The 22,569-nt window shown below is 43.7% G+C and overlaps 1 protein-coding gene across 1 annotated transcript in view; it reads right to left on the reverse strand.

Annotated features, from left to right (window-relative positions):
• TMEFF2 (transmembrane protein with EGF like and two follistatin like domains 2) overlaps positions 1-22,569 on the reverse strand; it is a 138,132-nt gene that overhangs the window by 56,402 nt on the left and 59,161 nt on the right. The window contains exon 5 of the mRNA XM_068407940.1: positions 713-809. Within this exon, the coding sequence (XP_068264041.1) occupies positions 713-809 (97 nt within the window). The remainder of the gene's footprint in view (positions 1-712; positions 810-22,569) is intronic.

The raw sequence follows: 22,569 nt of genomic DNA on the forward strand, positions 1-22,569 counted from the left end.
AGCTCTGTGAATAGTAGCTTTTTTGATCTACTGGCTGTTCCAAAATCACAATGAAATGATTAGCTTAAAGTTGACTTAATATATGTTTGCATAGTTTCCAGGCAAAATGAAAAATGAAAAACAAATCTGAGTAGATAGAATTATTTTTCTTCAGCTTATGTGGTTAAAGTTTAAAATAATAAAAAAACACTGAATACTTTTGAAACCTCTTAAAAAAAAACAATTTTCATTGAGAAAAACGTCTAAATGTACACTCTAATTATTTCAAACATTTGAGGGTTAGGTCTTCAACTCCACCAACCAGGAAAAATTGAGACCGATTTCCCAGCATTTCTAATGCCACACACGAATTAACATGATGATATTACTAATGATACTTTTTAACCGGAAAAGCTTTAGGTCAATTATTTTTCCCAATTCTATTTTTACCCAAGTATAAAGCTGTAAAACCCCAGATGGAATAACATAAGTTGTAACAGCAACAAAATGGATAATTGTGTTTCTAGACTTTGCCTAAATTGTGCATGTTCCAAAATTGTAAACCAGACTGTTTTATACATTGTTTCAGCGTAATAACCACCTCAATCACTGTGTGATGAATCTCTGGGTGCAGAAAAATGGAAAATCTAATATTTTTAATGCTTTCTAAACCACAGTACCTTTAAATAATAAAACATTCATTAAAATAGAAAAGTAGACCAAATTACTGTACCAAACATCCTCTGCATCTTCGTCACACTCTGCCCCAAACTGGCAAATGTCACAGGTCGATGTCTCTTTTTGATTGGTTTCACCTGAGCCTTCATTGACTGTTTGATGGAAAGCAGAAGAATATACATTAGTAAACACAGCACTGTAGCAAAGCACTTCTCTCTCTCTAGAAAAATCTATTCACTGCACCAGCTCAATGCGCTGCTCACGGAGCCGATGCCTGGCCAACAGAGTGTTTTTGAATGGGGCCAACACAAAGATTTCCATGTTGGTCTGTGATAAATTCCCTGGATTATGGAGTTATAAGGAAAACTAGAGGAAGACCCTTCTTCATCCTTTTCCACTTAAACATGATCCCTTCAAGCTGCAGCTCGGGCAGGTTGTGTTACCACCGAGCCTCATCGCTTTGTTCCACAGGAAAATAATGGAGGTGTATTGATAGCATCACACGCTGCCTTGTGTCCTTTACCAGTGAAGGCCTTGAGATGGACCCAAGGGGATGTTTTCCTCGAAAATGTTTTGAAATTACCTGCCATGTGGTGCAATCTAGTCCATTCCAAAGGCAAAACATTTTTCTCTTCAGAAGTACATCTATGAGCCCCAAGGACTAGTTATCTCTGGCAGGAAAGTTTTAGTGCTGTCCAGAGGAGGGGATGATCAGCATAACTTAAATTTGAAACCCAAGGAAGTCAACACCCTCACCTGCAACTGTGTAAGGTTTGTAACTGGCCCTTAAGTCAAAAACGTGAAGGGACTGAGGGGAAAATAAAAATATGGGTATAAGAGGACTGCCAAAAAACGTTGATGGCTGAGTACTGAAAGAGAGAGAGATCACTAAGGTAGGCACCCAGAAGAGTTTATTAAAAGATTCAAAAGAAACATCATCTACATTTATATTAAAGTATATAAGCACCTTTTGATATCTTTCAGTAGGTGCTGCTTTCTAGCAAGACACAGTACCTAGTGATATCCTTCTGCCGGTTACCGAATAATTAAACCAACCCAGGCTTTAAGTATCAACCAGCTTTGACTGATGTTATCTGCATAAAGAGCCTCTGCAGTGTCATCTTTTCATTTGGAGTCAGCACTGTGGTGCAGCCTTACTGCACACTTGAGTCCAACCTACCACGGCATGTCAGTAGCCCCTGTGACACTGATGGGACAAATCACCTGCCTGATGTCGTGCATCCACTGCACGAGACCCCGTTAACCTCGGTGTTGCTGGAGACTCTCTAGTTGGGGTGCTCCGACTTTGAATATGCTGCTTTTGTTATTTACTCAAGAAAGAAGAAGAGTCCCAAGCTTTCACAAACATGTTGGAGGAGAGAGGGCTTTTGCCCCTAAAAGAGAAAGTGTGACCCCAATGCCTGCTTTCTTACCCTGGACAAGTTATTTAACCTCTGTCCTGTTTCCCACTGTGCAAAATGGGAATAATACCACTTTCTACCAACAAAGAATACGGAAACAAGTTTATAAAGATTGTGATAAGCTTAGATACTACAGTGATTTAGATCACAGAAATACCTAAGGTAGATAGTTTGTCTCAGAAACTTTTTCTGAGGCTTAATACAGCCATATAAAGTGTTGGTACGTTTAGGTATGAGCTATGCCGCAGCACTATCTTATCAGTCTTGCTTGAATTTAGACTATATTAAAATGAAACCAATTTACTTATGACGAGCATTCTGATGATCCTAAAAGGAAAAAAAAAAGAGGGGTTTGCCCTATTTGTAGAACATTGCTCACCTTTATATCCACTAAGTTCATGTACAAAAAAACAAAGGGGAAACTCAGAAAACATAGCATGGATTTCTGTTCTACTGCAGTCAGGCTTTGTAGGGAGGGTCTGAGCTGTGGTTTTTCTGTTTCCTTAAATGACTGAGGAACTCTTTAGGCTCCTATTTTATAAGAGCCAACATACAAAGGTGGACAGGGTGTCCAAGGGCTGTGTCCTCACACCATCAGCATCTCCATGTGCCATGGGTGTGATCCTGACCCAACAGCACCAGGAAGCTCATGCTGCTGTACAGCTCCTCCCCACTCCTCTGCAGCTGCATCCAGGCCTGGGTTTTTCACTGAGTTTCATTTATATTTTAAATTTAGAAATCTTTTTTCCTGATGAGGTAACTTTGACAGCCAATCTTGGCAGGGAATTTCCAGTGGTTAAGATACTAGACAGGACACAGGACCTAGATTTATCAATTCATGCTGCTTTGGTGTGCCACAGTTTCACCACCTGTGGAAGGGGAACAGAATATTCCACAGACACTTTGGGAGCTGTAAGGAATGACTGTATGCAAAGTACAACAGGACCTATGGGCAGAAGACTTCTTATGACAGCTGACCACTCCTCACCTACCAGGAATATAACAATTGCTTCAGTTCAGGAGGGTGAGAACATATTTTTTATGGAAAAGAGCTATGATTTTTTTTTATTTTGTTATGCTGCAAATCACTTTCCTTATATTTCCTTTTAATTAAAAACATACGCCCTATTTTTTTCCCCTCCTTGTAATATTTCTATTTATAACTGTCCAGCAGGTGTGGTTTGATCAGGGACTTCACACAGTTCCACATCATAAGCTGAGTAAAACAACTACTTAAGTCATTGAAGAAAGGCATTTGAAAGATTGAGCGTTCTGAAGAGAGCCAACTGATTTAGAGACGAACATCCACACTAAGGCACAATGCAGTTCTTAATTTCTATTAGAAAATAAGAGGTCACTCTTTCATATTTTTCTGAAGCAGCTCTGCATCCAGCGTTCCATAATCGATGCACACACTGTCATTAAATGTCCGAGCATGCAGCAGTCTTGATTAAAAGAGACAGCTGTTTCTCTCTCTTTCTCTCCTTCTGTTTCCAGTAACCACACATTAATATTATTCTTTACATTTCCTTAAGGTGTGTTTCCTCTCCCTACACAAAAACACACACTGGCACGTGCACCCACACCCAAGACTGACACACGCAGGGGCTTGTTTTCTCCATGCTGCGCAGTCAAGTGCTTTGATAAATCTGGACATCTTCGAAAGAGTTATTTTCCCAATATTTCCTGTTGCTTTTTAGCTTGAGGACTAGTGGATGCTCATTTTCTAAGGCGACTCTTTTTCCTTTTTTTTTCCTCACTGCACTTGCTGATTTGTACTTGCTTTCATATCTCAACTGAAAAAAAATGTTAGCAAAAATAATTAGTTTCTGGATTCCTCTTCTAAAAATAAAGGAGTATGATTCTATTTTTCTCATGCACATTATGTAGTTCTCATATTAGCAACTGTTGAGGCTTAACACCAAGACCTTGTAGGAACATAGTAGGGCTCCAGGGAGGCTAATCGCTGAAGCCCACCACTTATTACTCACACAACTGAGAAATGTTAAGCTGCAAGTTCCTATTTGTATTAGCAAGACTAGCAACTTCCAGAGTTCAAGGAAATGTGCTAACATGGGTTAGAAGGTCACTAACATTATCTGAAAGTCACTTCAGAGACTATCTCAATCTCCTAAGCAATCTAAATTCTTTAGCTGGGAAGGCACTAAACACAATTTACGGAGCCAATGGACTGTGGTAACCACAACAGCTCCTGTTTTAATCATTCGGTCCTTTTCTGGCGTTCTCACTGCACTCGAGATCAGATAGTTGTGATTTCAAGAATATCTGTATTGCTTGCAAGTCCCGCAAGAAAGAAACCATTTTGGAGACATTTTACTTTGTTTCCATAGCTGAAAAAGCAGACTGGAAGTATCATCAGTAGATTGGTCTGACTCTGTGCTTATCTCCTGTAGTATCAGGAGAAAACTAAAAGCCCCAAACTATCCCGCTGCTGTAGACGCTTCTACTTTCTATTTACACTTCAATCTCTTTGAGTCAAGAGTATTCTGTAGGTGCTACAACTCCAACAAATCATGCAATGACTTTATCCACACAGCTTCCCGGACTCATGCTCTTCTGAAAGCTGATGACTGGTGGTTTAGCTGTTTTCGGAAATGGACACCAAAATCTGTGTGCTCGAGCTTCTGAATAACTTGCTCAGTGTCTTCCAGAGATGCTTGGCAAGAGTCAAAGGCAGGATGGAAATAAACTCTTTGCAATTTCCAGAAAAGCAGCTCCAATGGGATGGTTAGGAATATGCACAGCAGCTCACAGCCTTGATCTGGTATACAAAGTGTCACCTATGTTCTAAGTGACACAAAGGACAGGCACGTAACTCGCCTGACAGACCATACTGCGAGGAGTAAATGGAAGTGTAAAGAGCAGCTTGTGAGCCATGAGGAAGAGACAGAATTCAGTGGCAACACCGGCTAAACACAAATCTCTCAACCCCTCTTTGCTAACACACCTCTGCAGGCAAGAGGGCAAACTCAGGAGAGTCTCAGTTCAGTTTTCCTGTGGCTTTATGGGACTACTAATGCTATTACAATAATCCTTATTCAATATATTTTAACTATACTGGAGAATACAACAAAGAAACAGCGTAAAACATCATTGTCACACACTTGAATATACAGAAATATGACGATAATGATTTGTTATGATTGTTTTTTGTATTATGCAGTCTTCCTTTGATTGATGTTGATCAGATGATGATCAGATGCGTGCTCACCGCAATCCCTGATTCTGACTTGACTCTTCATGGTGGGACATCTTTGCTGTTGTTGAAAGAACTTCAAGCAAAGCTTGCTCTAGCTCATCCTAACAGGATATCCACTTGTTTTTAGCTATGAAATCTAGGTAATAACAAAAATCAGACGGAGATGAGGGTTGATGGCCATTTCTGTATTTTGAAATGAAAGACAATGTGCAAGTTAAAATGTGGAGGAGGAGAAGAATGCTCTTCAGAGCTGCTGAGGTGATCTCATTACATGCTTCAGTCCTAACAGGACTGCTCTGGGCAGGTGACAAAGCGAGTGGATGAAGTGAGAAAGCTCTGAGAAACCAGGGCAGAGAAGCCAGCAGAATTCCCTAAATGTGTTAGAACAAACACTACCTGCACCTCCACCAAATGGCTAAAAACACCGCACAAACTTGACCAATAAAAGCCCAGATGCTGCAAGCGACTTCACTCTAATCAATAAGTCTTTTTTTCCTGAAAGCATTAGCTCAGTCAAAACCTGCAAAGTGAGAAAAATGAAGGGTGCGAAGCAGGGGGTCGACTCACGAATGACTCTGCTCTCCAAGTCTGGCAGAGGCTCAAAACAGCATTACAGTCAAAATGAAAAGAAAATGGCCTACTGTATCAGCAATAAATCCAAACTCTGACATGGCTTGTTCTGCTTTACTCCTGCCGTCTGGCTCCATCTCAATAAATACAAATTTGCTCGCTCTCTCTCACACACACATGCTGGGGAAATTGCACGAGAAAGCAGTGTCTCTACCCAGCTCAGGACCTGACTCAGAACTTCTCAAGGAGACCTGAAATATTCTCCTTCATGCCAACAGGTCTTTGATCGGTTTCTCCATACCGCCAAGGGTCAGTCCTTGAAACTACCTCTCCGCTATCGATGGGCAGGTTATTTAAACAGTGCCAGGGCTGTGCCATACCTGAGCTAGCTGCCCAGGAAACCAGACCACCCTTCCCAGCATTTATACTGCTTCAGGTCCCATCTTGGGTACCTCCATGTTGGCATTCTCAGCCAAGTGCTGGAAAAGGTTAACAGGACGACTTCAGCGTGATGCAAATACCTAACAGGGTTTCCAGAGAGGAACTAAATGTATCCAGCCAGCTCAGATTGATGATAAAATGTGCTCTTATCTTCTCGCTAAAGACCATGTAGATACGGCCTGGCACTGCTTTGAGGCCAGTCAGACTCAATTTGCGGTGTTTTCCAGCTCTTGTATTTCTACTGTGACTCTCAGGTTATGTTTTTTTCTTAAAACTACAGCTGGTGGATTATCTCAATGTATAAGGATCTCAGTTTCTATGTATATCTGTTTTGAAAGGTACATCTAAGCTTTAGGGCTGTGAAGAAAAAGCTTTTGAGTATAATAAATACCAGAAATTATCAAGTTTATAATTTTTAAAAACTAATTATTTTTGTAGGGCTGATTCATGATTTTTCAGTCCTGTGTAATGCTGAGTTTATGTTGGACAGGAAAGAAGCACTTCTGAAACAGCTCGCTCTTGTGCAAGGCCCTGTGCTGAGCTCACCCACACCGTGTGCTGAAGGTTCCCATTCTGCCCTGGACACAGTCTAATGAGTGCAACAAAACAGTGTCTGGGAAGCACCCCGAGTTCAGTAAGTAACTAGTATAAAAATCGTTCCACATTATTACTAAGCGTTGCTGCTCTCTCTAGTTCCATCTTTATTTTTTACCTCCTGTCCTGCTCCCTGTCATGCCTTCCTTCCCACTCTCTTCTGGCTCCTTTCCTTCCCCCACCGCCCCCCATGTTTCAGTTGCCATTACCCTAACCGAGGGCCCAGCACGGAGCAGATGAGGTGCCACTGCTGCGAGGAGAGGCACGGGCCCGTGTAAAGCTGCGTGCCTCTCGCTTCGCACAGCTCAGCGTCTTAGAAGCCACAGAAGCCTTCTCCAGCTGCCATGCAGTGTGGGGGCTTGGAGGCCTCCCCTGGCGAGATGGACAGCCTTCACACCCTCTGAACCTCAGTTATCGCAGCTGAAAGCGGATGGGACGGGAATGGTTTCACAGGAATAGCATTGCTGCTTGTCAGGGGTTAAGGCTGGGCTGGCTATTAAACAGGAGACAGATGCTCTCTGTTAACCCTTCCCTTCCCCCAGAAAGGGAAGGGAAAGAGAAAAGGGAGAGAGACTTACAGGTTGGAAACTTAAAACAGTTTTAATAAAAGAGTATAATAATAATAATGGAAATAATTAATTATACATAAATATGTGCACAACCAAGATCAAGCTCCCCCAGTGACAATCACGTCACCACCAGCACTGCAGGGCAGGCTCCGGGGGGTCCCAGACTGGACTCAGCGACAGACGGGAACTGGATTCAGGAACACATGGATTGGGATTGAAGGCAGGAGAAAAATGGACGGAATCCTCTTTGGACGCTGGCCATAGCAGAAGAGAGCGCGACCCTCGTGATCCCTCAGCTTTATACTGAGAATGGCGTGTATGGGATGGAATACCTTGTTGGTCAGTTTTGGGTCACCTGCCCTGTCCGCTCCTCCCTGCAAGTGTGACCCTTTTACGGCCTTTCACTTGTGGACCATAAGAAACCTAGCGGTGACCTTGGTTTCTGTAGGTATAAGTACAAGCAAGAGACTCTCTGCATACTATTCCTACCGTTACCTTAGTAATAACTATGAACTTCAAGCATTAGCAATTCTAGAAGCGGACACTGTCTGAAAAACATGTAGTCAACTTCAGAAAGTGCAGTTACTTAGAAGAAACTTAACTGAAAGGAAAAATCTCTGAAAGAGGAATCTGTTCTGTTCTAGTCCAAACCAGGCCACTCCTCTGCATCTACCTGCCTGCGGTTCTCTCCTTTCAGCAGGCACGACTGGACATCTCCAAGAGCATCTGGGTCTGAAGTCAGGACATGACCCCCTACAGAGCTCTGCAGGGACTTGCCTGTATTTGTACAACCGTGGCCAGGAGGGAACGGATTCAATTCTTACTCAAAGTTTATTTATCCTAAATGAAACACCATTTTGCTTGTTTCTGTCTCATGCATATCCCTGCTGCTCCCACAGCGCGTTTGATAAAAAATTAAATACGATTAGTCGAGGCCAGTTTCTCCTAGCAAATCTCTCTAATGGCATTTCAAAAGGAATGGCTCATTGAATAAAACCCTGTTGTAAGCTTTCTGAATGCTGACATGAAACAGCTGTGATTATTGCACCCTTGTGCGGTCCCCCTACAAAATTTGATGTTTGCCTGGTGTATGTGGGATGCCAACATCGCAGATTTATGAAGGTGTACGATGACCAGCATTGACAGTATTTGCCAGCTTGAGGAAGAGGAGGCTCATTTAAATTTTGCCAAGAGCTTCCCCTCATAAACAGCTTTGAGTAACAAGCCAAATAGCACGTGGGGACTGTTCATCTCTGCCTTGCATTAATTTAATTTTAAAGAGAAACCACTTCCTTGCAGGAGAATTTTCAAGGAATAGATACAGCTTTTTGTAAAAACATGCCTGCAATGCTGCCAAAGCTTTTGTGGCATCAGTCCCTGCTCTCATGTATTTCAATATGTCCAACAGCGTGAACAAAACAACCAAGTGGACATGCCCACAGCTGGATGGATGCAATGCGATGGGTCACCAATCAAGGCCATTATTAAAGAGCCTAGAAGGAGATTACTGTAGCCCTAATTGCAAGGACCAGAAGATTTTTCAGGAGCAAGGAGAAACAGAACAAGATGATGTTCGATTCCTCCCTCAGGTTGACTTTCCTGGCCACAAGATCATTAAAGCTCAGCGCTGTGTCAAGGGAGATGGAAAGCTGCAGTTCAGGAAAGTACCCAATACCATAACGCTTTTCTTATTTGTCAGGAAAATGGCCATCAAAGGTTACTCAGGGGAGAGTCAAGTGTCAGCTCCTTGTGGCTGGCTGGCCCTATGTGCTAGAAGGGAGGGCAGCAGGCCAGGCTCGAAACCCTCTTCATCCCTTCTGCTGACTGCCAAACACCCTCTCCCTGCGGACCTACAAAGAGCCCCGGCATCTTCGGGCTCTGCTAAAAAGCAGGGACTGGTTCTGTCCCCTCCTCTTCCTCTTGCATGTTTGCACAGAAGCTGCATCCCATACTGCCTGAAACAGGAGCTTGCTGCGGATACCTTATGCTTGATGCACCAAACACATGACACAAACAGAACTTGCCGGACAGAACACACGGGCTATATACACGTGTTACACTTACAACAAATTCTATCGAGCAAATACTGCATTAGATACAGGTTCAGTTGGAGGAACACGAGTCAGCAGTGACTTCCTCTGCAAGGGAAGATGCTGCAGTTGGACGTAAACCACCGAAATTACCGGTCTGTGCTTTCCCTGACCTCTGTCAAGAACTCACATCCCACCTGAGGTTCTAAGAACTTTTATTCATTCTAGGCAGAGAGGAACCTGGATCACCAAATTTAGAGAAATTCAGTGACAAAAATAAGGAAAGATCCAGCCCATCGTTTCACAAAGCCTACAATGAGGAAGGCCCAAAAGGGTGATGTGACTGTCCAGGGCTTTCCACACTGAAACGGTGCTTTTGCCAGCTTCCTACCTGTTGGAAAGATTAACAGAAAACTTGAATGTCAACCCTTACAGCTACTCATCTTTCAAGAAACAGAATGAAAGGAAGATAAAACCTAAAAGAGCTGTCTAGCATCCACTTGGTGACTACTTCAGTTTTAAGGTTTTTGTCACTTTGCTATTGATTTAAGTCTGTGTATCCTTTTGAATATTAGTATGGCTAGCAAGATAGCAACATCATACATAAAAATGTTCTTTATTCCAGAACAGATGAAACTCCCAGTGGTAAAAGAGGATTTAGGTATCTCTGAAGATTTCTTATCACTGTGCAACATAACTCTCTAATGGTTCAGTGCCTTGGAGGGTCATCTGAGATCACTTATCGCATAAATCAAATAGGTGGCAGGCTATAAGAGTGGAAGCCTATAGCAATTTCGTGTCTTTGCTCGCAGCCATCAAATCTATCTTTTAGGCAGACTATAGAGGAGATAATATGCCACTCCGTTTAAGCCACTGAAGAAACCCAAATCTGGGTATTAACCAGTTTTAGGAAGCTGCTTCCAGTCTTGACTGCACCGCAATTATCTTGGGAAATGACTGGTTTTAAATCCTAAAACGCGAACCGCAGACGCTGGTCCTGGTTCTAATTTACACTAAGGCTTCTGTAAATCACTCTGGCAATGGAAGGGAGTGTCAGAGCGAGTGAAAGTCCAATTTTCTTTATGCCCCATTTACATAATCAGGGTAGTGTAAAGTGGCTCTACTGTAAAAATGACTTGGGTCTACCTTTCACTGAATTCAACAAGAGCAGCGCAGTTTTCCTCTCCCACTCCGCTTTGCTTCCATGCTATACTCCTTTCTGTTTATTTCTGTGGTGCTAATGCAGGTGACACACACGTAACTGAGAGCGGGCGCAGCCCTGGAGCTCAGAAGTCGAGAAGACACGAGCCAAGCTCGTGCTCTGCAATGGGGTCTCGGAAGGAGTCAGCTCAGTCAGGTGCCAAAATGGCAGTCAAAAGCCATGTTCGGCCAGGCTGTACCATCGTGGTTGGGAGCCATCATAGATGGCTCCTTATCTCCTTCTTCCTCCCATAGCTCAGTGGTTGGCCTGTATGCAGAGGGTGATCTTCAACCCCCCTTCCCAGCTCCTGCCCCAGAAGAATTTCATATTTCTGTAGTAGCACTCCCTGATCTGCAATTGTCACCGCTGAGCTGATCCTCCAAACCTGCACAACCAGGGCTCATCCCTGTGTTTGCTCCTTTCTCTGTAAGTGAGGATGTCCATTTAAAGAAAAAAGAAAACCCGTCTCAGAGCTAGTCGTAAAAATATCCCTCCTGACACGTTTAAAGGTATTTCTGCCTTCCCAAGCCTGCAGCTAGGCAGTCGTGGGGTCTCCGCTGTAGCTCAGGGTGCACAGTAGTGCAGGCATCTGAGGAACTTGCTAGAAGCCAAGATGAGGGCAACTGCAAAGTTTCTGAGTCCTGCAGGAGTTACAATATTTATGCAACACAGATGCTATCTTTTATATAACCGTATTCCAACAAACACGAAAACATGCTGCATCAGTTAATTGCATGAAAATGTCCAGCAGTAAGATGACCTTTCAGGACAAATGGGAAAAAATCAGCTGAACTGTGTTTTTCCTTTTATTTCCATTATCAGTGGGAAGTTGAGGCACTGCGTGAGTAGCACCATTACTGGCTTATTGTACGCCTTGGTTTATATGGTGGAATAGTCGTGTCCACAGTACAAAACCCATGACAAATACTGGCAGCACTGCTGGTAGCACAGTCACTCCTGGAAGGAATGGCAAAGATTTAGTAGAAGAAGCCTCCACGGGCCAGGTCTGTGGATAAACTGGGGATCTATTTTTGTGCTGTCACCCAGAATTTATGAGACTGTGAAAGGAAAAATCTCCCAGACCTCCACTAACAGGACCAACAGGTTGAGTGCAACATGTCAAACTCAGCCTAGATAGAGCAGTGGAGAAGTGTGGATTTGAATCAATTTACACCAGAACGATGTTGCCCTTCTGAGTATAATTTTACAGATGTGTTTATGATATAGGGGGAGCCATATGGCACAAAAGGTTCAAACATTTAATCTCACTTAGCTTCAATACACTGCATATACGGAAAATTGGAAGCCCAGCAGGAAAATGCCAGATTTCATTCTCACTTAGTCGTGATTAACCTTTATGAGCTCGCTCAGAGTTTTGTCACCTGCGAAGTCATTCAGGGCAGGCAGGCTGCGAAAGCCCTGACTTTCTGCTCTGGCCAAGGCACCGCAGCCCCTGAGCTCAAGCTCTCCGAGGGCTGTGCTGCCCAAAACGTGGGCCTCTCCCAGCTCAACGGCAGCACACCCTGTTCCATACCTTCCCCCGCGTATGGAAAGTGTAGAAGGGACAAAAGGGAGTGAATGACCTGGACAGCCTCTCCCCCTTCTCCTGCCACTGCACTTCTTTGCATGGCTCAGGTGGGTCAAGTTTAGAGCAGCCGTACGCTGGCAGATGGATGCAAAGCAAATAGCTGATATGTATCTCACTTTGCAAATATGCTCTTTCTCATTAATATTGATTCCCCCACACAAACACTTTAGCTATATTCACTGATTGCATTACCATTGCAGAAGTGTAATTAACAAATTAAAAGGGAGGACTGTGATTCAGTCTAATTTGGGGAAAATCTTTAAATAAAAAAATAAGAGAGTCTGATGTTTGAGGATCATTCCTCTCTGCTATTCATTTTAATGCCTTGGACATGCTCAAAGAGAAACGTTTTCATCAAAATAAACATGTCCTGAATATGCTGCAGTACTGGCATACACAGGTACTTGAAGAAGCATCGACGAGACAAAAACCAAACAAATGAAAGAAATCCTTACAGATGCTAAAGAAGATACTAGATTGCAAATGAAGGTGTATCATCACGGAGAGAGGAAGGGGGAAAACGCCAGCTGGAAGCTGCTCAGACTGATCTGAGACTGCCAGTTTATTCACAAAAACTTATGGAAAGCAACTCAGAACACGCACACCATCAGCCCAGGTGAAAGCCAATGCCACGAATATTTGTGGAAGGAGGGAAGGTAGCAAAACTCCCATACTTGCCGCCTTTCCAGATGCTTGTATGATAAACCAGCTCCACTAAGTAAATCAGCGTGTGCAAGAGCAGTCAAAACTCCTGAGCCAAAGTTTGACTGCCTTTCTCTCCAAAAACCAACTGAGCACACCTGGAAGAATGGCTGCAAAATGATATCTACTTCCCCTCCCATCTCCTGTGAAAAACACCTTTCAGGTGATCTAATATTATGAGAAACCATAATCATTAAGGATTGATCATGCTAATATAATTTTCTGGATGGCTTATTAACCTACTAAGACATGTTTTTCTCTACTTCCCTTCATTAGCGACAGCAATAATTAGGTAAGGACAGAGTAGCAAAATTGATCATATGCTACTGCCGAAGGGGACAGAGAATGTATCTTGGACATTTAGCATAATGTTCTCCGAACTCCAGATGCATTAATTATATTTAGTAACAAGCTATTTTCTGCCTTTGCTAGAAGGGATCCATTAGTGTAGGTACTGTATAACAGAAGCTTATTTTTCTCCTATCCCAAAATGGAATTTTCTTTAAAGTTCATAATACAAAATGAGATGAGACAAGAAAGCATCACGGTCTCAAGTATCTATGATACCGTGTCCTGTTCTTATTTCACTCTTGACTACCAGTCTCCTCATGAAAGCAGCGCTTTAAAAGCAGAGCAGCCGCAGAGCTCTAGCTGGGAAGCAAAGCAGTGAGTTATACCGGCACCTCCTGGACAATAATCCCCAGAGACACTTCCCTCGGTTTTTTGGGTCAGCTTCAGCCAGCCTTCCCGTCACTCCCGCTCACCAGAACAAAGCATCTGTAGCTTACACTTAGGCAGCACTGCTCGGAATACGCCTATACTGACACATACACATTTTATACATTTACAGAGGTGAACGAATAGCAGCTGCACTCTGAGCCCACGCTCGGGTCCCTCTTCCCTGTCTGTAACATCAAGGGCAGAAGCACCGCCAGTGCGTGGGCTGGGGGATGAAGGAGCTGCCATGCGAAGTGTTGGTGCCTGTGTGCTGCCCCTCGCCTTCCCAAACGGCGACCCCAGTGCCACGGCCCCAAACCCCGCAGCGGCCGCCCCGACCCTTGAAAGAGAAACTGCCAGTTAAGCGATCACCCTGGTCACAGCTGTGACACGTGGAGGCAGGGAGAGGTGTCAGCCCACGATGGGGGCTGCCGGCTCCACCTCGCAGCCCCACGAGACCTGCGGCATTCACTTCCCACACCACCCTGTAAGCACGAGGGCGACAAAAGGATCGCAGCGATGATAAATTTTTACATATTATTTAAAACGCCAGCGACTGGCTTTCCCTGAGCTCTCCCTGCGTGTGAGCAGGAGGCAGCTTCCTGCAGATAAAAGCATTACAGGGAGCTGAAAAGAGTTGACATTACAAACTTGGCACTCCGACGGCACGTGGCACAAACAGGGAAAGGGAGGATCTGCCAAAGCAAGAGCCAGTGATAACATGAAAAGCACAAACCCAACATATTGACCTTATTTAAGTCCAAACAGCATAACACTAGGATACTTAACACAAAAATGTCAAAAACATTCTTTATTCCATGCACACAAATGTTTTCTTTAAATATGCAATTCACTTGGTATCTGCAATCCCCCCTCTTCAGATGCAAAATCCAAACTAATGATTATATCAGTCATTGCTTAACACATTCAACTGTGGCCCTGATTTTCATGCATGAATGGTCATTTACATATCATTACCCATCATGCCATCCACTCGGATTTTTCTTTCTAAATAGAGTAATACATTTAAAGTTGTCATTTTAAAAACAAAAATGCTTAAAAAGGGGACTTTCATTTCTTGTTATCTTATCTGTGCTAATAGATGAGAATCTTAAAATGGAAAATTCTCTGTGTGTGTGACAACTGCCAAAGTGAGAAGATCTTAGAGAAGAGGCAATTACCAAGGGATTTTTCTCAACTTTGAAAACACAGATAAATAGAAACAGAAAAGCCGAAGCAAACCAACCAGAAGCAAAACAGTAATTACAATACGTTCTTATGTTTTCCTAACACAAGTCCTTGTTGGGGGCAAAGCTAGTTCCATGTTAGGGAAATCACTGCAGACATGAGGTGCAGTTAGAAGCTTTGCATGAATAAATTACAATTTTTCAATTAATATAGCCCATGCCCACAGTAGAGGAAGGATGTTTTTTTTCCTCCTCTTGCTACTTTTAAAGTAATTTTCTGCTATGTTTAATTAGGAAATTTCTCTACAGAAGGGAATGTGATAGAAGATTAATTCTCTATTTCCTCACCCACTGTGTCAGTAGACTCAAGTGGACACTATAAACCCCAGTTAAATACGACGCGGATGATCAAGCACGGAGCTCCTTTCAAGAGGTCGCGTCCACAGACTGTAGATCTCATTTCAAAACAATAGAAACGAGTTAGAAAATGGTATCTCTCCATGGCGCAGTGCCACAGGGGAACAATTACAAGTGCTTCATGGTGCGAGGGTTCACCACGCCGGCTGAGAGGGTTCGCTATCACAGCTAATGATACCGAATGCCGCCGAGTGAGAAATAGCATTTCCACAGCCACTGATGTTTTGAGTCTTTTTCTCCTGTTCAACACTAATAATTATTCCTCTAGTAGCCACATCCTACTTTACATCTTTTATGCCAAGTATGAAACAGCAATTAAACAATAAATAATGAAATGTTCGCTGGTGGGCAATATAGTAAAGGGCTTGTTTTTTTAAGGGAATAGACAAAGGGCACAAACTGTATTTGTTTTCAATGAACAATGAAGGGAATGAGCTGTTTACCCTCAGGACATAAAATCCTATGAATGGTCTATTGCTGCCAATGCAGAGTAAAGATCGGGTTAATGCTTTTTTAAACTGAAATCCAAGCCAGAGTAATGGTTGGACTTGATGATCTTAAAGGCCCTTTCTAACCAAAACGATTCTATGGTTCTACTATTCTATAAGAACAATTAATTAGAGGAAAATCAGACCTACAAGATGCTGGAACATGCAAGATGCTATCCTTTCATATAGAGGATAAGCAATTTTCTTAGAAGTTTTATTAATGGAGTGGCTGAACATCAAAACAGAAAAAGCATGAACGATTTAGAGGAGGAAACGCAGACATGTAGCCTAGTAAAGACCAAGAGGCTTGCTCATTGATTAACTAGGACCAGATTGTTTTGATACAACAGAAGTTGTTAGTACATACCTCCTGGGGACAGGAAAGGTCAAAACAGGACAACTGGCAGAAAAAATGTGTAATGCTGAAGAAACTTCACTCCGAATTTTACTGCGGGCTTAAAAAAAATAAACCAACATTTTGGCTAGTCCAATGCCTATTTATTCCCATCCCTCATTTTGACATGTTTATAGGACATTGTTATCCCACTCTGCTTGATGCTGCTCTGGTTTCACATAGAACAATGCTCCAGCCGAGCATTTAAGAAGGGGCAGCCACCCTTGCAGAGTCCAAGGGAGAGCTGCAAGGATGACATGATTCAGAAAACACAACTTCCACGGTGAGATTAGGGGAACGGAAATTTTTTACTTTGGAAAGAGAAGACTGAAAAGAGACTGGTTGTCTGATATAAAAAGGAATGTTAAAAAGGCTACTATAAAAAGAATTCTAATCAATTGTTCTCCACATCCACTATTTCTGAGACAAGAAATAATTGACATAATTAACAGCAAAGGAGATTTAAGTTAGATATTAGGAAATTTCTTTTCCCCAACTTCTAAGAATTACCATGCGCTAGAACAGGCTGCACCAGAATAAAGCTGGTGTGCTCAGAAGTGGCTTCTGAGACTGGTCCGTGCAAATCTCAGCAAGGGACAGTCTAACTGTAGTTGTTCCCATCAGACTTGAGAAGGACGGATGACATGATCAGTTGAAGCTCCTTCCAGAACTATATGTCTACGACTATATCATCCATTTTCTGCAGGTTAGGCAATGGAGTGGCTCCATACTATGCACGGTCAGTCTTTACTTGTACAAATTCCTACTGAAATCATGGGGCATTTTTTGGTAACGTAATTAAAATGTCTTCATGTCAGCTGGGTGTGTGATGTCTGCCCACTTGTGGGGCCAGCATATATTTTTGCATAATCTCTAAAAGTTCCTGACTCCTGCAAATTCAGAGGATTTGGTTACACCTAGGACTTTGTGGACAAGAGTTCAGCTGTTCTTCTGATCCTGAAGAGGCAGGGGAGCCAACTGTATTTTCTTCCTCCTTCAAGAGACATTTCTTTTTTTTAGACACGGTGGTTTGAAAATATCTGTTTCAGTTGATCAACTCTTTGTTCCACTACAATAAAATACCTTTTAGAGAAAAGGCATAGATCTCTTCAAAGGGAAAACATTTAAAAAAATTTTGTTAAATGGGTTGCAAGATCTATGTTAACACAGAAATACAGGTAATGCACTGCATTTCCCAGAGCAGTCGGCAATGAGTTTCCAGTGTTACCACCCAGCTCGTCGCTCCGTTGGTAAAAGCTGGGGGAGCACTCTTGGTCAGGATGCGGGTCCTGCCCAGCAGCCTGCCACCCTCACGCCAAACCGATGCTGCCCATCACGGACCCTGTGGCGGCTGTGCCCCTGATGCGAAGGGCAGAAGGTGGCAGAGGGAATGAAGCTCCTCATGCCAGCTCCAAATCTGCGGACGGCAAAGCTGGGCATCTCGGGGAGCCCTACTTTCAACCAGAGCAGACTGCGATCATCTGAATGTGTGTCAGGAGCCCATGCAACAGCTGAGAGTCATGCAGCGCACAGGGCTTGTAGCCACCTTTGTTCTGCATCCCCTGGAGCTGCGCTTTCTGTGCCACATCTGCCGGAGGCACAGCACAAAATCTGTCCCCTCTGTTCCCGTTTCCAAGGAGTGAGCAGCCCTGTTACAGCAAAGCCAGTCTTCAGAGGTTCCTCAGCCTCCAGGTTTGCAGCTAGCGCCCATGCTTCGGAGCTGCCTAGGGGCACACGGGGTACGCCTTTCCCCCCTCCTTTTTCCTTTGTGAGCAGCTGGGCCTGGGGCAGAATTACAGTTTATTTGCACAGTGATAACATCGCCTTTCAGAAAGGAAATATATAGTGATGAATCAAAGGTCCGGACATATCCATCTGTCATAGCCAATAAGCACGCGTGTGCCATGTGAACGCCTGGTCACTCTTGTAATTAGCTGTTAAAGCTGAATGGGCAATTTTCAGCCAGAAGCGCATGAAATGCATGAACATTTTAATGATGCACAGAACAATTAAGAATATTACACGCACAGTTCCTGATCACCTTGAGATTTTCTCTCTACTTAGCACTGGGTGAACTCAACCTCTTTAACCCTATTAGAGCAAAAGGGCAAAGCTGGAGTCAGGAAACAGTGAGCTGAATAAATTGCAGCAAGGCAGGCTCTTTTTAAAATGCAACTTTTCCTTCCAAAAACTCTTAGATAATGATGGAAAAAAATGTCTGCAGTGAATTCTGATGAAAAAAGGAAAGAAAAGCCAGAATAATAAATGTATCCCATGTGACAGCTGGGAAAAATGAAGGGTCTGATTCAGGTCCTGTTCTAATCAACGGGACTCTCTCCATTACCTCTGCTAACAATCACATTAAACCCTTTATGTTTGGTTGAGTAGATACAGCACAGAGGTAAGAAGCAAGAAAGCCTAGTCCCTGAAATGGCAGCTAAGCATCAGGTAAGCCACCTGAACTCATCCTGACGCAGTAAGTCTGTATGCATGAATACATATAGAATCCATACAGATGGTACAGATGCTATTTCAGCAGAGCAAACCCCTTGTGTCTTTCCCTCGAACATGGGAAGGGGGGATCTGGACCCCCCCACACAACAAAAATCACACAGAAGGTGGGCAGACCCTGTAAGCGTAACCAAGCAATGTATGTAGCTAAGCAGTGCAACCCCGTGTCTGCATACACAGAAAAAAAGGATGTGGCCCAGAATGGTGGGGAAAACATTATCACATGTTAAGTACTTGCAATAGAAGATGCAATGCTACTCTTGCTCAAAAGATTGTGTAAATTTGGCTTCAGGAAAAGTCCTGGGATAAACTCCATCCTGCACATGGAGGTCTAAAATGCAATAAATGCTATGGCCTCAGATGTACGGCACGGTGCAGGAGGAGGGACTGCCTCTCAGCTCACAGAGCAGAGGTCAGCTTTCAGCTCCTCTCAGGTGGGTGCCCACTTCAGTGGAGCAGAGCTGCTCCTAACAGGCTGGGAGCAAGCCCTGGGTGTTCATCACGAAAATTTCTTAGGAAAAGTTAATTAGCATATGGTAGATGGGGGTATGTTTCTTTGGAAAAGCCTGTTCAGACTGGAAGAAGTGTAAACATCACCTAATCTAACCACTGCTTTCATGTACCTTATTTTACACTGAGTTGCTATAAACTATCCCCGTAGCATTTTGTTGTAATTATATGCAGTAAAAGGAACAATCGGATAATTACTTCAGACTCTGCAATAATATTTCCACATTAAAATGTAAGTGCAAGGTGCATAGCTTGTGCCCATGTTTTAACCATAGGAAGAACATAAGACTACTCATTTGAGGGGAAAACCACACGCTAAAAAGCTCTCTGCCAGCTACCAGTTGTCTGGGCTGTCTCAGTTTAGGCTGGGCGCCTGCCTCTGCTAATAACCCTCCTGACAGCAATGCACGGTTTTAAAAACAACCATGTGTGCCTCCAAGGGGCGTTTATCCCCCCTGGGAGCCTGGCACCCCTGAAGCGTGCACAGGCGAGCTTAAAAGAGACCATTACACATGGAAAGAGGTACTGGAGAAAGCGGCTTTCTGACCCCGGTCCCTGGGCACGTCACAGGCTGGGATTAACAGGGGCTGCCAACCCCTTGCACCGCTGTCAGGCAGCAATTACCAACGCTGTGGGAGAAGGTGGTGTTGGATTAGCCATATTTCACCTCCAGAGGGTTGTCTTCCACATTGAAGGATTTTCTGTCTTTCATGAGCTTTTGCGCTTCATTTAAGCCCTAAATAAAGCACAAATAGCCCACGGGAGTAAACTTTACTCTCTACCTGTCAGAGTAATTTCCTACCTGAATTAACTTGTGAATACACTTAAATAAACCAGACACATCTTTTCTGTAGCCTGACTATTTGCCTGCTTTATTTTCCAAACTCTTTTTCTTTATGTCCCTTTTCCATTTTGGGTGCAAGTGGAATCATGTTAATGGACTGATGAGATAAAGAGCAAATGCAGTCTCAGACTTTGCGTGGTGTATGTGATCTGGTTTAACCAACCCCCCCTCCCAGGCATGGCTGTCCGCTTAACAGTACTCGCGTGGGCTCTGTGCCTGCCCAGTTCCTTAGCATCTGCATGCTTCGCAGATACACTTGCAATGAATTATTGCTGGGGCAGCTGGGAATCCTCTCGTATCATTTTGCATCACGAAGGGCTACACAAGCCCCTCCAGCCCTGCCTGGCTGAGAGGGAGGAGGAACTTTCAGGATGCCCCGTCACAAACCTCAGTAAGAGAAACTTCAAAGAGCAAAAAAAGGGAAGAAAAATAAAAGGAAGGAAAAAAGGAACAAGAAACGTTGGTTAAATACCACCACTTGAGATGTGGATAGTAACAAATGACAAGGGGATAACACTGAACAGACATGGTTTGTTTGAGCTGTGCTCAGAGAGGCAGGGACGGTGCCAGTCCCTTTCCGAGGGGTGGGCCCGTCCCTGCCCGCACCCCCAGCAGCCCCGCCGAGCTGCGGCCCTCCGGACAGAGGGGTTTAATCAAACCCACCCCAATCTCTGACCCACCATCTGATAAGGCTTCCTCTAGCTTAACAAAACTTGGCGTCTGTGTCACATCTCATTCTGGGATTTCTAACAAAAACTCTCTTGGTGCTGGCTCCCGCAGCGCCACGGGAAGGCAGCAGCAAGGCCCCGCCGCCTGCCAGCGGCTCAGGCCGTGCTCTCAGCTCCAGGCACCATCACCTTTCTGATCACGTTGGCCAAACAAAACAGAAACAATCACCAGTTTTGATTTATTTTTGCAAGTTTCTTTTCAGTCTGAACGCCCATGGGGGACCTGTTCAAGGAGGATGGCACAGGTTTTTGCATCGCTGCTTGAGATCAGGACAGGCCACAAAATCCCAGCCACCCAAACCAGAGCTGACGGCCCATTTCTAAGATAATTGTGGATGTATGAAGTTTGCAGAGAACCTTGTTTTTCAGTAGAGCAAAACTCTTCCTCTACCCTCCAACGTTTTGGTGAGAGCATCGATAACATGCCACGGACGGCTGCAGAAGTCGGGAGAGGGCTGGTGGGCAGCAGCAGGACATCCGAGGGGATCCCAGCTGCACCACCACACAACCAGCATCTACCAGACGCTCTGCCTAGCTCTGTGTTACCGCTTTCTTAATGAAAACAGAAATCGTCTCTCCCAGCCTTATTATCACAGGTAGTTTAATCAAAGGGCTAACAAAGCAAGCAGGGAAAACACAGCCATGTGTTGCACTAGTTCCAAGAAAGATGCTTTAGAGGAACAGAAACCTCCAGCACCCCGACTGTTGGTGGCTGAGCTGGCTGCAAAACGGGTGACCTGAGCCTGCCAACGCCATGGGCTGGTTCTAGGTGCTAAGCCTGCAAGGAGCTCCAAGTACCGGCTAGTGCATCCAAAACCCCACAGCAGAGCACAAAATGTGGTTCTCTCTTCTCTCGAAGAACCTACCATTTATCACTCTTAAATCAGCCATGGCCTATTTTTGTCACATACCACCTACTTGCCTGGATCTGGGTTCACTTTGTTCACTGCTTCCCACCTCGGGGTTTGCGCTGACAGAGGCACAACACCTGCCTCTGTAGGGTTTGGGTCTGCATGTAGCAAGAGAAGGCAGAGGATGGTTCTTCCCAAAGACCTCCTCCCAACTTGCAAATTCCCACAGTGGTATTTATTTCTTAGTTCATATTTCTAAAATGGGATAATTTTATGGGGAGCATCTCCCTAACATCTGAAGGCTTCATGGTCTTACACGGTGCCTGCCTGCTTTATTAATGCTGCTGTTTTCCTAACAATATTTCTGTGCTAAAACGAAATTCACACACTTTGCATTGCCTGAACAGTAAAAGACTTTTCAGGAGATAAAATATAATTGCTCAGTACATCAAGCATGATTGATCCCTCTGCATTTCCTGGTAATTACTCTCAAGAACAGCGTGCATTAGACGCTCTCTGCTAGCAGAAGTAGTGCCCAGGGTCTTGTGGTCAGGTTTACTAAAACACCCCCTGCAGTATGTGACCTATAAGACATATACACATATCCTACTTAAGTGCATTCTGTTTTGCTCTTGCATTTGCATCTGATCAAACGAAAAATGCCCATAAAGCTATTCTAACAGACTACCATTATTTAGAACAAGTAAAAAAAAAATTATGTTTTCTATTGGCTTCTACAGTTTTTTTCTTACTCATTTTATTCTTGCCCTTTACAAAACATATTTACAAACAAAAGTCCGTATTTAGACTTGATTCTGGATATTAACCTTTACAGAGCATCTGTTTTCTCTCTGGAAGCATAAGGTTTTTTTAATGGTTACTTTTTATTTACAATGTAAATAGATTAACAGAAGTTATGCACTATCAGA

The sequence above is a fragment of the Nyctibius grandis genome, chromosome 9, assembly GCF_013368605.1.
Source record: "Nyctibius grandis isolate bNycGra1 chromosome 9, bNycGra1.pri, whole genome shotgun sequence".
NCBI classification, from domain to species: Eukaryota; Metazoa; Chordata; class Aves; order Nyctibiiformes; family Nyctibiidae; genus Nyctibius; species Nyctibius grandis.